The following is a 14,666-nucleotide window of genomic DNA, read 5'->3' as shown; positions in this document are numbered from 1 at the left end:
ACGGGGTCCTGGCCTTGAACTTCCCCAGGGAGTGAGAGGGTGCCATGAACCACAGCCAAAGGTGCCGATGTCCCCACGTGGCTTTAACCACAGTGGTAGTAAAAACAAGGGGCGATTGTCAGGGAGGCAGGTTGTCTCTTTCGAGACCAACTCTGGGCCTTTCCAGATGTCTCCTGGGGGACTGCCCTGCCCCAGATGTCCTCAGACTCCCCTCCTGTCTCGGGGAGAGCCTGTGAGCCTCAGGGACTGGTTTCCAGAAAACCGTCTCACACGCTTCATCCTTTTGAGGGCAAGTTTGGACTCCAGCCCTGCCCAGCCACACGGAACGGGGGTTTGGCTGATGCTAGCGGCTGCGACGTCCCCTGGTGAGTTTTGGGGAAGGCTCGCCCCAGGCAGCTGCTGAGGTAGGGGGGTCGTGGGGTTGCTGGCAGAGCCGGAGAGCAGGTGGGGCCGTCTGTGCTGCTCCCTCTCCTGGACTCGCTCCTCTCGGTGCACTGGGCCCCGTCAGGGCCTCTAAGCCAGATGGCCTGAAAGGTGGGGACCAGCTGGGCTGCATCGGGAGAGGCTTGGATGTTCCAGGGCAGGCAGAGCCTGCGGGGGACCTGGCGTGGTCCTCCTCTGGGGGAGGGAAGACAGGCAGCTGCCTCTGGGGGCCCTCCTCCCCAAGACTAGGCCCACTCGGTGTGGCCAGCACTGTATCCTCAAGGCATCACCAGGAGAGGATCAGCCTTGGATCTGGAGAATCTTCTAAAGCTAGATGAGGGGTTCTGGCAGGGGGCTTGGGGCACAAGGTCAAGCTGGTAGGTGGGATCAGCAGCCCTCGGCTCTTTGCTCTTGGCTGAGATGGACGGAAGCTGGCAACTGCTGAGTTCCACTTGGAAATTCCATGACCCGAGGGCCTGAGACCCCACCCAGCCTCCAGAGAAGACTTAGCGGGAAAGGCTGAGTCGGGAGGGGACTGTCTGCTCTATCACTGGGCCTGTGCAGAGCACCACCTTAGCCCTGGGTACCCCCTGGCACTTTAGAGGGTTCCACTCGGCACCCCGTTTCCCATTACATCTCTCCCCACAGGACCAGGAAGTGGCGGGGACAAGGGACAAGCTGACCGGCTCCCACACACTCCTGCCACCACGCGATGGGCCCCGGGCTCTCGGGAAGGCCTGGACTGAACCCAGAGCCTGCCCAGACCTGCCCCAGGGTCCTCCCCAGGTGAGCCTTGGGCCTTCCTACAGGTGTGTGTACCCGAGGCCTGAGGCTGGGCAAGGAGCAGCTGGGAGGTGTGGGTGGAGGTGGATGTGCTGTCCACACAGGCACGGCCCCTCGTCAGGCACGACAGTGTGGGGACAGTGGGTCACACTCTCCGTGTGTGCTCACGCCCCCCACCCTGGGAAGTGAGGGCCGCCACCAAGCCCCCCGCCCCCTCCAGCGCTGTGCTGCCCTCCTACGGGGGAGGGCGGCTCCCAGGCCCTGACCCAGGGGACCCAGTGGCAGGGTGGGGGAGGCAGGTGGTATGGCTGGCTGGCCGGCTGGCTGGGGCCTCCCTGAGAAGGCGGCACTTGGCCAGAGGCTGAGCGGGGGACTGAGTCCAGCGTGGGGGCAGCATGTCCAGCCTGAGGAAGCAGCAGCAGCAGGAGCTGTGAGGCGAGCAGCACCTGGGATGAGTGAGGGGCAGGGGGGCTTCTAAGGATGGGGGTGTGAGCCAGCAGGAGCGGGCCACAGAGAGTCCGGAGACAGCAGTCACGGGGAGCCCTGCAGGCCAGGTGAGGCTCAGCTGGGACCTGCCGGCCATACGCCGAGGTCCTAATCCCAGAACCTCAGGGGGTGACCTTGTTTGGAAACAGGGCTGTGGCGGGTATCATTCCTTAAGATGGGGTCATACGGGAGTAGGGGGGCCTACTCCAAGGTGAATAATTTCCTTAATAAAGGGGAATCTGGACACAGAAATGCACACGGGAGAGCACCAAGTGAAGATGAAGGCAGAGATCAGGATGAAGCTTCTACAAGGTAAGGAATGCCTGAGGTTGCCAGCAAACCACCAGAAACCAGGGGAGAGGCTAGGGACCCATTCTCCCTCCCAGGCTCAGAGGAAATCCACCTTGCCAACACCTTGATTTTGGACTTCCAGAGATGGGAGGCAGTCTTTTGTTGAAGCCACTGAGTTTCTGGTACTTTGTTACAGTGGCCCTATAGCAAAGGAACATAGGTCAGTTCCGAGAGATACGGAAGCCATCCTTCAACAGAAAGATGTCCTAAGTTAAAACGCCGTCACCTGGCAGGTATGGGGAAAAGAGACTCAGGATTTGTGCAGTTGTCAGGGCTGCCTGAATGGCCAGAGAGCAGGAGAGTGGCTCTTCCTTTCTTGGGGGTGGAGAGGGCGTGGTGGGCTCCCTCCCAGCTCTCTGACCCTCCGCAGGGGGCACCAGTCTCAGGATAACTTCCTGGGGATGCAAGGCCTTCTTTCCACAGACTGTCAGCTTCTCCTAGAGCACAGGGAGGGACATGTGTCTGCTCCGCGTGCCCCATCCCTGTGAGAGTGTTAACAGCCATAGCAGGGAGGCCAGAGGTCCCCAAGCAGCAGGAGGAAATAAACTGCAAGTGGCAGACGTATTTTTTCCCCTTCTCTGTTGACAAAACCAGTTCTGCCTAAGACAACCTTTTCTTTGTCTTTTCTCAAACCTTGGGCTGATAATGGCTCAACAAACCAGTATTCATGCCCATTGTTTTATGGTCGGGGATGACATATCTTGTGCCCTTCTATCTCAAAAATGCACATTGTGGGACAAGGGCCTGGTGAAACTCCCTCAGCCTCGAGGTGTCTCTCTTATCTGGTTAGCAGCTTGCTAACAGACATAAAACACCTTGCTAAAAACCAGCAAGCAGGCACTCTTTCTGACGTCTCTGTTAGAAGCATTTCCTGTTTCTACTCTACTTGGATAAAACCTTGCTACAGAAAAGCTCCAAGTGGTCAAGCCTCGTCTCTGGCCCCGGATCGAATTCCTCTCCTCCAGAGGCCACAAATCCTGGCGTAGCACACGGCTTGCAACCGCAACCTTTCACCTGCCCAGGCCACAGTGGGACCTACAGGAAACTGGGCAGCTGAGTCAGCAAGGGCTGGGTGTCAGCTATGCCTGGCTGTGAACCCAAGGAAGACCAGTTGTAAGAGCAGCCCTCAGCCAGGGGATAAAGTCACGCAGGGCCCAGACCGCGGGAGCAGCAGAGATGAGCGCTGGAAGAAGGAGCCTGGGCGAGTGGCTCCATCACGTTCGGGGACAAAGGCTACATTTGATGAGCAGAGGTAGAGTCCCAGGACCAGAGTAACGGGGCCGTGCCCGGGGTTAGCACTGCAGGCACTGGGCCATCTTGCCTGACTACAAATCCCAGATCAGTTGCTTCCTAGCTGGTGATTTCTCTGCCCCGTGACTGAGCTTCTCTGTTCAGTGACTGAATTTCTCTGCCCTGGTTTCTTCAGCTGCAAGATGAGCACAGGGAAGTATGTGTGTTAGTCCCTCAGTCGTGTCCGGCTCTTTGCGACCCCATGGACTGTAGCCCGCCAGGCTCCTCTGTCCATAGGATTCTCCAGGCAAGAATGCTGGAGTGGGTTGCCATTTCTTTCTCCAGGGGATCTTCCTGACCCAAGGATCGAACCCGGGTCTCCCATATCGTAGGCAGATTCTTTACCATCCGAGCTACTAGGGAAGCCTGTCAGAGTCCTGCGGAGGGTTGGCACACAGTATATACTGGAGGACTGTTACTTATTACATTTTATGACCATAGCAAGGATGCACTTGGTACAATAGGGTGGTGGGATGGGGGGGCATGCGACGAGGAGTGGCTCAGAGTGGGTTTGCTCCAAAGCCTCAGATACTCTAGAGACTCAGAGTCTCTAGAGCAGGACAAAAGCTGAGTGCAGAGCCTGAGGCTGACGCTGACTGCAGGTGGGGGCTCATGGTCTTGAGGCCCACAGGCGCTGTTGCCCAGCATGCCTCGTTACCTTGTAAAGCAGGCAAAGCCAAGAGTGGCCTTGGTAGGAGCAATTTTAAGAAGCAATAATGAAAAACGAACAGCTGGTGTGGGCTCTGGAAGACTCAGCTTTGACATCTGCCACAGAAGCCTGTGACTGGTCCCAGCCTCAGACTCTGGTGGTAAATGGGGGACATTCACGACCTATGGGGCCTGGATTCTGAGGACGGAAGGAACGCTGGCTTTTCCAGGCCACGCAGTGCCGGCATGGCTTCACTTGTACGAAAAGGAAGAGGTGTCTCACTGAGTCAGAGCCTGTCCACCATGCCCATCTCAGGCTCTTTAAAAGCCTGTGCCCCTGCAACCTCCCAGCCAGACCCCCTTCCCCACAGTCCCCCACCCTCGGACTCAAGCCCCTCTCTGGTTCAGACAAGTCGCCTGACAGAAAGATCAAATACTCAGGCGCTGCTCCATTTGGAACCTACCTTGCATTTTCCCACCTGGAAAATCACTTCTGTGATTTTTGAAACTTAAAATTCTCATGCGATAACAACTGTTAACTAACTAAGCAATGAGGAACTCCTGGCCTGAGAGCCAGCTGCACACTGGAGGCTGCTCTGCTCGAGGTTCAGGTAGATGGCACAGGGTGAGCAAGGGGGTCTTCTTCACCCTAAGCAACTGATGTCACTGTGTTCAGCTACCTACCTATTTACCTCTCTCTCCTTCCTTGTCTTCCTGCCTCCCTTCCATCTCTCATCTATCTTCAACTAAGTAGCTATCATCTATCTATTTATCTCTATATATCTGTGTATGTATATATGTATCTATCAAACATCTACCTACCTAGCCATCTTGTTCTTGTTCAGTCTCAGTTGTGTCCAACTGTTTGAGACCCCATGGACTGCAGCATGCCAGGCTGCCCTGTCCTTCACTCTCTCCCAGAGTTTGCTCAAATTCATGTCCATTGAATTGATGATGTCATTCAACCATCTCATCCTCTGCCCTCCCCTTCTCCTCCTGCCTTCAGTCTTTCCCAGCAGCAGGGTCTTTTCCAATGAGTCGGCTCTTCACATCAGGTTGGTCAAAGTATTAGAGCTTCAGCCTCATCATCAGTCCTTCCAATGAATATTCAGGACTGATTTCCTTTAGGATGGACTGTTTGGATCTCCTTGCTGTCCAAGGGACTCTCAAGAGTCTTCTCCAACACCACAGTTCAAAAGCATTAATTCTTTGTCGCTCAGCCCCTTTTATGGTCCAACTCTCACATCCATACATGACCAATGGAAAAACCATAGCTTTCACTAGACGGACCTCTGTCAGCAAAGTGATATCTCTGCTTTTTAATACACTGTCCAGGTTGGTCATAACTTTTCTTTCAATGAGCAAATGTCTTTTAATTTCATGGCTGCAGTCACCATCTGCAGTGATTTTGGAGCCCAAGAAAATAAAAGCACTTACTGTTTCCATTGTTTCCCCATCTATTTGCCATGAAGTGATGGGACCAGATGCCATGATCTTAGTTTTCTGAATGTTGAGTTTTAAGCCAACTTTTTCACTCTCCTCTTTCCCCTTCATCAAGAGGCTCTTTAGTTATTCTTCGCTTTCTGCCATAAGGGTGGTATCATCTGCATATCTGAGGTTATTGATATTTCTCCTGGCAATCTTGATTCCAGCTTGTGCTTCATCCAGCCTGGCATTTCACATGATGTACTCTGCATATAAGTTAAATAAGCAGGGGGACAATATACAGCCTTGATGTACTCCTTTCCTGATTTGGAACCAGTCTGTTGTTCCATATTCAGTTCTAACTATTGCTTCTTGACCTGCCTACAGATTTCTCAGGAGGCAGGTTGGGTGGTCTGGTATTCCTATCTCTTTCAGAATTTTCCAATTTGTTGTGATCCACACAGTCAAAGGCTTTGTTGTAGTCAATAAAGCAGAAGTAGATGTTTTTCAGGAACTCTCTTGCTTTTTCAATGATCCAGCAGATGTTGGCAATTTGATCTCTGGTTTCTCTGCCTTTTCTAAATCCAGCTTGAACACCTGGAAGTTCACGGTTCATGTATGGTTGAAGCCTGACTTGGAGAATTTTGAGCATTACTTTACTAGCGTGAGAGATGAGTGCAATTGTGCAGTAGTTTGAGCATTCTGTGGCATTGCCTTTCTTTGGGATTGGAATGAAAACTGACTTTCCAGTCCTGTGGGCACTGCTGAGTTTTCCAAATTTGCTGGCATATTGGGTGCAGCACTTTCGCAGCATCATCTTTTAGGATTTGAAATAGCTCAACCTACCTATGTATCTTTATATTATCTATTTGTCTTTCTATTATCTATTATCTCTCTATCAACCAACTGGGGCTTCCCTGGTGGCTCAGATGGTAAAGGATCTGCCTGCAATGTGAGAGACCCAGGGTTCAATCCCTGAGCGGAGAAGATCCCCTCAAAAGCTTTCATGTGCCACCTATGAACTTAATAAGATTAAATTTCTTTTAAAATACTCTGCTATTCATACTTTACAGGAGATATGGGTTTCCCAGGTGGCACAGTGGTAAGGAATCTGTCTGCAGACACAGGAGATGAGGGTTTGATCTCTGGGTAGGGAAGATCCCCTGGAGCAGGAAATGGCTACCACTCCAGTATTATTTCCTGGAAAATTCCATGGACAGAGGAGCCTGGTAGGCTAGAGTCCATTTGGTTGCAAAGAGTCAGACATAAATGAACACTCACACACACACATCAATCAATTAGCGATCTATATATCTATTATCTATCAATTTTCTATCCATCTATCACCTATTATATATATAACCTCAATCTCCCTATATACCTATAATCTATCTTTCTATCTTCTACTGATATCTGTCCATCCATTATCTATCTTTCTGTCTCCCTATCTATCTGTCATCCATCTGTCTTTCTTTAATCTTATCTATCTTCTTGCCCATCTTTACACACATCCTCAGTATTTCAGTTAAATCCCCAGCCTTGCTCTGGGCACTTCTAGGAGGCAGGCACTGCTCCTCACTTACTCCCTTGATGCAGAGCTGACAGGGGAACATGCACAAAGAGGCACTTAATGAATGCTTCTTGATGGTAAAAGTAATGAGGCCAAAAGCTGAAACCACTGACAGGTTTTGAAGGTCAAAGCCAAGGGACAGTGCCCCGGTGGGAGCCAGGCCAATCATCTGTCTCTCCCAGTCTAATTGGGCATGTCCTCTGTGAGCCCTGAGGGTCGCCTTTTCTAACCCAGCCTTCTCCTCCAAGTACAGAGGGATTTTGGAACCTCATCCATCTGACTGAGCCTAATTAGGTGGGCCTTAGTTTAAACATGATTTTAAGCTTTCCACTCAGCCCAAACTTAGACCAAATTACTTCCACCCCCATCGGCTGGCACCCTTTTCCCCTCTTTCCTTATGCTCTGAAATGTCAGGTGTGAGGGGAGGAAGTGGACAGCTGTAGTGACCAGGCAGTGGAGGGCAGGAGCCTGGCTGCCTCATCACGGGACTTGGAGGAGGTGGGTCAGTTCACAGAAGGAGGGAGGCGCCTTCAGGGATCAAGAGCTACAACACAGCCTAACACTGAGACACATGAGCCAGTGGTCTCTGAAGGAGTGAGAGATGGGGTGGACGGGACTCACCACTGGACCGATGGACAGACAGATGACTGGCTGAGGGAATGGACAGACAGATGGATAAAGGATAAAAGCTGAATCTAACACACAGAATAGAGTTTTTTTCTGAGTAGAACTTATATGAGTCAGTATACTTGGGGGCATCTTTTGGCCCAGTACTGGTTTGTCCTGTGTGAACGGTCTCTCAGGGGTTAGAATGACAACATAGCCCACGGTGTTGGCCAGTGAGACGTGAGGAGCCTCGGCGGTAACAGGAGGCCCCCACTGCACTCACCTGGCCTCCGCGTCCCTTCCCGGGGTGACCAGTGGCGGCTCCCATCCTTTCTGGGCTGTTCCGCGCTGCTCTCCCTGCTCTCACCACTGGGGGCACTGTTGCCGCCTGCGGGCGGAGCGCCCCCTGCATCCACGTCCTCCGTGTTGCCCGGGCCCGGCTGGCCCGCTGCGTCGCAGTCCTTCCGCACTCTGAGAGGAAGAAACGCTTCAAGGATTCTCACCCAAACATGTGTAATTCCCCTAGACGCCCCATCACATCTGTGTCCAAAGCAGGATGGCAGACCACACTGTACTGACGAGAAGCGATGGAGATGCAGATGGGATGCAGATGGAGGGAGGGGTTTCTGTTCCCCAAACCTCAGTGACTGATAAATGAATACACCCTACCCAGATGAAGAAGCCCCTCAGGGACTGATAAATGAATACACATGAAGAAGCCGGGCGCGCTCCACCATCTACAGGGACCCTCAGCTTTGAGGTCCGACAAAGAGCCCTGTTAGATTCAGGCAAAACAACTTAGAATTTGTTCCCACTAACGAGGAACGCTGTTACCACCGGGTGAGAAAACTTATTCGATGAGAGATGAGGGCTGGGGGTGGGATGGGGCAAGGAGGCTGGTTCAAGCCTGGTTCTTGGCAACAGATGTGTAACAAAGACCCGTAACCTCAGCAACTTTGCAAGGACTCAAACCCAAGTCTCAGCCCGCGGATGGAAGGGGGAGGGAGACAGACTCTCATCTGATGACGTTTCCCATTGAGTCATCATCTGAAACGGCTTATTGAATCAAAGGGTGTGCTGGAGGACATTTGGGCACGGCAATTTTCACCACAGGAAGATCCCTGTGATAGGGACAGGGATCCCTGGTAGGGACAGTGAGATCCCTACCAGAAGCCTTGGAGCTCGCAGCCCCGCCCCATCCGGGTAAATAATGCCTTTGCCGTGAAGACCCACCTCAACCACTTGTTTCGGAGCCACGCCCTGATGCTGTCCAAGGTGACCGGTCCACCCCAGACGTTCTTCAGCTGCCTGTGGGTCCCCAGGTAGGATGTGGTGAGTGGGGAGACATACATGGGGTACCCCAGGGGCTGGTCACAGGAGGAATTGATCAGGTTCCGAAGGACCTGCTTGTTGTTCTGAATACTGCCGCGCTCGGGGTTGCGGTTGCGGAGGAAGATGAGTTCTTGCTGCTGCCCCGCCCAAAGGCCGCGGACGCATTCTCTGTTTACCTGCAGCGCGGGGAAGACACGGGGAGGAAAGTGGATGGTGGGGGCGGTGAGAGAGCGGGGCTACAGCCTGTTGGGTCTGAGTACCTGTGACCACCATGCTTTGGCCTAAAGCTTTCTTAGTGATGTCGGAACGGCAGCAAGGTGGATATGATGCCATTTTCATGGGGCCATGGAGATCAAATAAAAAGGAAAGAAGGCTTTGTTTCAGCCTGGTGATTTGAATCTGTATGAAGAAGAGAAGCTCTGGGAAGGAAGTTATCAGGTCCAGGAACAGGTTATGAGAGGGAGGTTTGGAATCTTAGAGAATTAGAAAGTCTTTAAGAACAAGCTAGATCCTGACCCCACGCCTGTCTAGCCTAGCAGGACTTTTTGCCAAAGTCATCACCTGTACAACAGCTCTTTGAGTGGGAAAGGGCCCTGGCAGGGATGCACTGCCTGTCCGGGGCCACCCACCCTGCATGCTGGGCAGCGCTGCCCGCTCCCCCTATCCCTGGGGACTGTGGCTTTGGACAGAGGATGCTGGCCCAGGGGCAGGGGTGTCTGTGCCAATCCATGCTACTGTGTTGGGAAAAAAAGTTCATTCAGGGTAGCTTCTTTGTTGCTTAATGGTAAAGAATTCACCTGCCAGTGTAGGAGACTCAGGTTTGCTCTCTGGTCTGAGAAGATCCCACATATGGAGGAGCAACTAAGCCCATGCCCCACAACTACTGAGCCTATGCTCTAGAGCCCGGGAACAGCAACTCCTGAACCCATGCACTGCAACTGATGAAGCCTGCGAGCCCTAGAGCCCGTCCTCCGCAGAAAGGGAAGCCACCCCAATGAGAAGCCCTTGCATACCGCAACTAGAGAAAGCCCATATTGCAGCCAAGACCCAGCACAGCCAAAAATTAAATCAATATATATAATAAATTATTTTAAACAAAAAAAGTTCATTCAGGTTTTTCCTGAATGAAAACCCAAATGAACTTGTTGACCAGCCATATATTTCTTCTCATGTTCCCCCAGGAGGGAGGCTGGTGGCAGCCGGGAGGGATGGCTCCCGTACCTTGATCACCTTGAAGCTCAGGAAGCTTCTGTGGAGCATGAGCACCTTGTACTCATCCGTACCCTCGTCTACCACGTGCCTCAGGGTCAGCAGCTCCTCCTTGTTGGCCAGCACGGCGCCCCTCCAGGCTGGGTCACCCTCATGGCAGATGACCACTTTCTTCTCAAAGGACTGGATGGCCTCGTAGAGGACTGCTGGGTCTTCATACTCGTCAGGGCAAGTGAACTGGTCCTGGGGAAAGAATTCGTCTGTGGGTCGGGAGGACCACAGAGCTGGTCCTGGCTTGCTGTGCACGCGGCAATGAGGCCAATGCCTGGTGCAAGGTCAAGTCCACCTCCACATCGCTCAGCCCCCCGAGTGGATGGAAGGCACCTCAGCATTGCAGTGGCCTCGGGGCCCAGAGAGCTGGTGGCGTAGGAGCCTGGGACTTTTCACCACAATGTGGTGATGTCATTTTCTCTGGCCAGGTCCCCTCTTCCATGCTAGTGGGCGATCTTGATGGCATATCACCATGGGTGCCATCAAAACTAGGCAATGCCTCAATGCTTAGTTGCTGGGCTTCCCGGATGGTGCTAGTGGTAAAGAACCTGACTGCCAGTGCAGGAGACACAAGAGATGTGGGTTTGATCCCTGGGTTAGGAAGATCCTCTGGAGGAGGAAATGGCAACCCACTCCAGTGTTCTTACCTGGAGAATTCCATGAACAGAGGAGCCTGGAGGGCTACGGTCCATGGGGCCACAGAGTTGAGGGGACTCGACTGAGCACACACCACACACACACACACACACACACACGCACTTAGTTACTAAGTCAGAAGCCCACTTGTCAGAATTATGCTGAGCAAGGGGACCGTGTTTTTGAAAGGTCATTTTTTCCCCCGAATGTTTCAGGCTTATACTTAAAAAAAACAAAAAGAATGCTTACCTGATGCAGCTTCAGAGACATCCTGAGAGCTGGGACGACAACTTTGTGCAGCAGGTCGACGTCCGCAAACACCCACTCATCTCGGGCTGTTATCCTGAAGTCACCTTTGAAGAGGGCATGGAGGCCGTACAGGAAAGAATCCAGGCTGCGAAACAAAGTTTGTTTGTTCACATGGCGCAAAGGTATTCAGGCCCCTGTCACCCTGAACTGGCCCGAGTCTCCCCTATGACACCACAAGGACTTTACTGTCTTTAGGCTGATCTGGCGGGGGTCCCACTGAACACCTGACCTGTGGCCCGTGTTCAGACCGTTGTGACAAATGCTGTAGTGATCATCATCAAGAATAGCTGGTGACATACTGGATCCCGGAGTGTGGGGCTGGAGGTCTTGGGCAGAGCTGGCCTGCCACATCCACAGGCAGAGTGAGTGGAGACGCAGGCCATCTGGTCCAGGAGCCCTGGAAAGGCTCCACTTCTCAGGAGGGAGGCAGGGAGGCCTGGGGAAGAGTCCAGGCCCTTCTGCTTGTCCTCTCTGTGTTTCCGGATGGCACTTTTGGACTATGTGACTCATAATGAAAATTGGATTCTCTCACCATATGGAGAGAGAAAATGACACCAAGTGAAATCTCAAATTGGCCGTTTAGATTCTCAGAGTACACCAGTCTCCCAATCCCACCCCTTTTGTTAATGACTAGTGGATGAGGCACAATTTGTTGTTGTTGTTCAGTCGCTAAGTTGTGTCCAACTCTTTGCGACCTCATGGACTGCAGCACACCAGGCTCCCCTGTCCTTCGCTATCACCTGGAGTTTGTTCAAACTCATGTCCATTGAGTTGGTGATACTATCTAACCATCTCATTCTCTGCTGCCCCCATGATAGAGGGGGTTAAAATGAATGACCAGAGGATTTCTCAGATTGTCCAGGTTTTTATGTTTCTGGGCTTTTCTGCTTTGCCTCCATTTCCTGCATGTAACTGAGTACTGCCTGGGTGGAGAGCAGAGAGGCACCCAAGGGACACCTTTCACGGTCTGGGCTCATTACCTTTTGGATCAACACACGGTTCAGGAAAGTGATTCATCCTATATTATGTGGAGGGAAAGAAGTGTTCTTAATTCTTTCCCTCTAGGTCCATTAATACACTTGGCAGCCGCCTCTAATGAGTCTGGCTTCTAACATCCCTGGTGGGACTGGGCGACTACACAAGAAACAGCATCCCTGATAGGATTGAACTGGGACAAAACGATCCAGGAAATGTGTGTGGAAGAGACTCTCTGAGGATGGAGCTGAGGAGGATTTAAACGAGCTGGCTCACCCAGCAAGACTTTGGATTCAACACAGAACATTAGGCCCACATGCCAGAGAAATAGTTCTGCTGACTGCTATTGGAGCACGTGATTGCAAAATGCACCACAATCGTTAACTTCCTTCGAGAACTCCATTGAGAGGGATGCTGAAGCTCAAGGTCAGAGATGACTGTGGGAAATGGGTCTAGGCAGGTGGGGTGGGTGCCAGGGTCTTGAGGAGCCCAGAGCCTTCCAGGAAGAGTTTCAGGAGGCAGCCGTCCTGGACAGGCTGCCCTCACACAGAACAAAGACTTCCTGGGGCTGCCTGCAGTCCTGGGAGGGGATGGGTGGACGGCAGGGCAAGGATGCAACAGGATAGGGCAAGGGAGGGGAGCTTTAAAACAGTGCAAACTGCTGTCATTGAAAACGATCCAAAATGCCTCTGTCATCAGATAGCAGGAAGTACTAAAAAGAGGGCTAAAAGTAGGTGGGGTTTCTTCTAGAAAGGATTAGAAGCATGCCAGGCTGCTAGCACACAGGTTTAGAGAAACCACTCCTCTAGATGAAGGGCTGAGGACAGTGGCAGAGGGAGATGAAGGGACCTGCTGAGATGCCCAGGTAGATGGAAGAGAAGAGCCAGGCATTCAGCCCATCCTTTGACGGCGTATGGAAGGCAAGCATAGACCTGATTCCCCAGTCTAGAAAACGCCCTTCCACGGGACCTTGATAAGTGATTGGAGCCCATCTCAGGCCCCTAATGACAGAATGATAGATGCTTTACTGATCATTTCTATTTTCAGAGGAAAATGACACATTGTGAGACTTACTGCTATTACATTGAAACAAGTCTCAATGCACACACCTATCTATGAAATAGAGACAGAATCATGGGGAGAGAGAACAGACTTGTGGTTGCCAAGGGGGAGGGGGCTGGGGGAAGGAAGGACTGGAATTTGGGATTAGCAGATGCAAACTAACATATATATATATAGAATGGAGAAGCATCAGGGTCTTATTGTATAGCACAAGGAACTGTATTCATTATCTTGTGATAAACTATAATGGAAAAGAATATTAAAAAAGAATGTTTAGATGTATAATTGAATGTACATATACACTTTTCTGTACAGCAGAAGTGAATACATTGTAAGTGAGCCATATGTCAATGAAAATTTTTTTAAAAAATGAGTCTCCATGCAGAAAACAAAGCTGAATTAGAATTTCACTAGAATGAGGGTACTTCCCTTAGATTGCGGGGCATTACTCCTAGTACCTCAAAGATACAGGCATCCTAAATATAAGGTATTTCATTATCTGCCTTTTATCTTCAGGAGACTGAAGAGGAAGAAGGCAGAGATGTGATGAGCTGGGAAGCTCTGAGGAGAGGAGAGGTCTCCAGGTGGCCCCCACACATTTCTGACTTGCAGCATCACCAGGCTTTGTTCTGTTAAGACTCTACTGAGAGATGACAGGCTCCCACCCCCAGGCCAACAGCTGGAGCAGGGAAACAGGGTTACATCTGAGTTATTCAAGGTTGGCCTTCATGGGGACTAGAACAGCCAACACTTGGCCCCTTAGTGCTATCTTTATTCATTGAAGTTTTTTGCACAAATGTGGTGCCATGTAAGCCTAGGCTCATCTCAGTGCCGCGGCCCAGTTCTCTATATGTGGGTGTGTGTCTCTAACACATGACTACACTTGGGCCAGGTTTCTTCTGGAGCCTGCCCTGCCCCATCCCCACACAAATGGACAGGGTTGCCCCTGCACTGAGGATTGTCTGGTGACACTCTCTGTGACCAGCCTTCTGCACCTCTTCTGCAATGTTAACCCACAGTCCATGCAGTTAGGACTTGCATAATATCTCACCTTTGTAAGCGTGTGTACACGTGTGTGTGTTCCTGTCCGTGTGTGGCTGCATATTTGTGTGTATATATGTGCATGTGTGTGTATGTGCATGTACATGAGTGCACATTTGTATATGTGTGTGCTTGAGATGAGCACACATTTATGTGTAATGTGCATGTGTGTGTGTGTGTGCATGTACAAGGGTGCATGTTTGTATGTGTGCATGTGTGTTGGAAAGGACGATTCAGCTTCTGCTCAGAGTCACTTCACACCCCCAGCAGATACCAACAACCACCAAGCTGAGTCTCTGTGACACTCTGCTTGTACTTATTCCTGTTCTTTCTGGTTCCTGACCCTGTTCCCTATTCTATGATGACATAACCATTGGTGGTGAGTACAGATAAGAGGTTGCAGCCATCAGCACTTAAGCACAGATGTACACAACCTTTCTGGAAACAGTCATTTTCTGGCCTGAAGCTC

General features: G+C 51.5%; 1 protein-coding gene across 3 annotated transcripts in view; it reads right to left on the bottom strand.

Moving 5' to 3' along the window:
- PCNX2 (pecanex 2) overlaps window positions 1-14,666 on the bottom strand; it is a 302,174-nt gene that overhangs the window by 9,468 nt on the left and 278,040 nt on the right. For all 3 annotated transcript variants that reach the window (XM_043477085.1, XM_043477087.1, XM_043477086.1), the window contains 4 exons: window positions 11,060-11,204; window positions 10,136-10,366; window positions 8,816-9,090; window positions 7,866-8,053 (listed from right to left, as the gene is read on the bottom strand). In XM_043477085.1, coding sequence (XP_043333020.1) covers window positions 7,866-8,053; window positions 8,816-9,090; window positions 10,136-10,366; window positions 11,060-11,204 — 839 coding nt within the window. The remainder of the gene's footprint in view (window positions 1-7,865; window positions 8,054-8,815; window positions 9,091-10,135; window positions 10,367-11,059; window positions 11,205-14,666) is intronic.

The sequence above is a fragment of the Cervus canadensis genome, chromosome 8 (assembly GCF_019320065.1).
Source record: "Cervus canadensis isolate Bull #8, Minnesota chromosome 8, ASM1932006v1, whole genome shotgun sequence".
NCBI lineage: Eukaryota > Metazoa > Chordata > Mammalia > Artiodactyla > Cervidae > Cervus > Cervus canadensis.
This window is presented reverse-complemented; position numbering and strand designations above follow the sequence as displayed.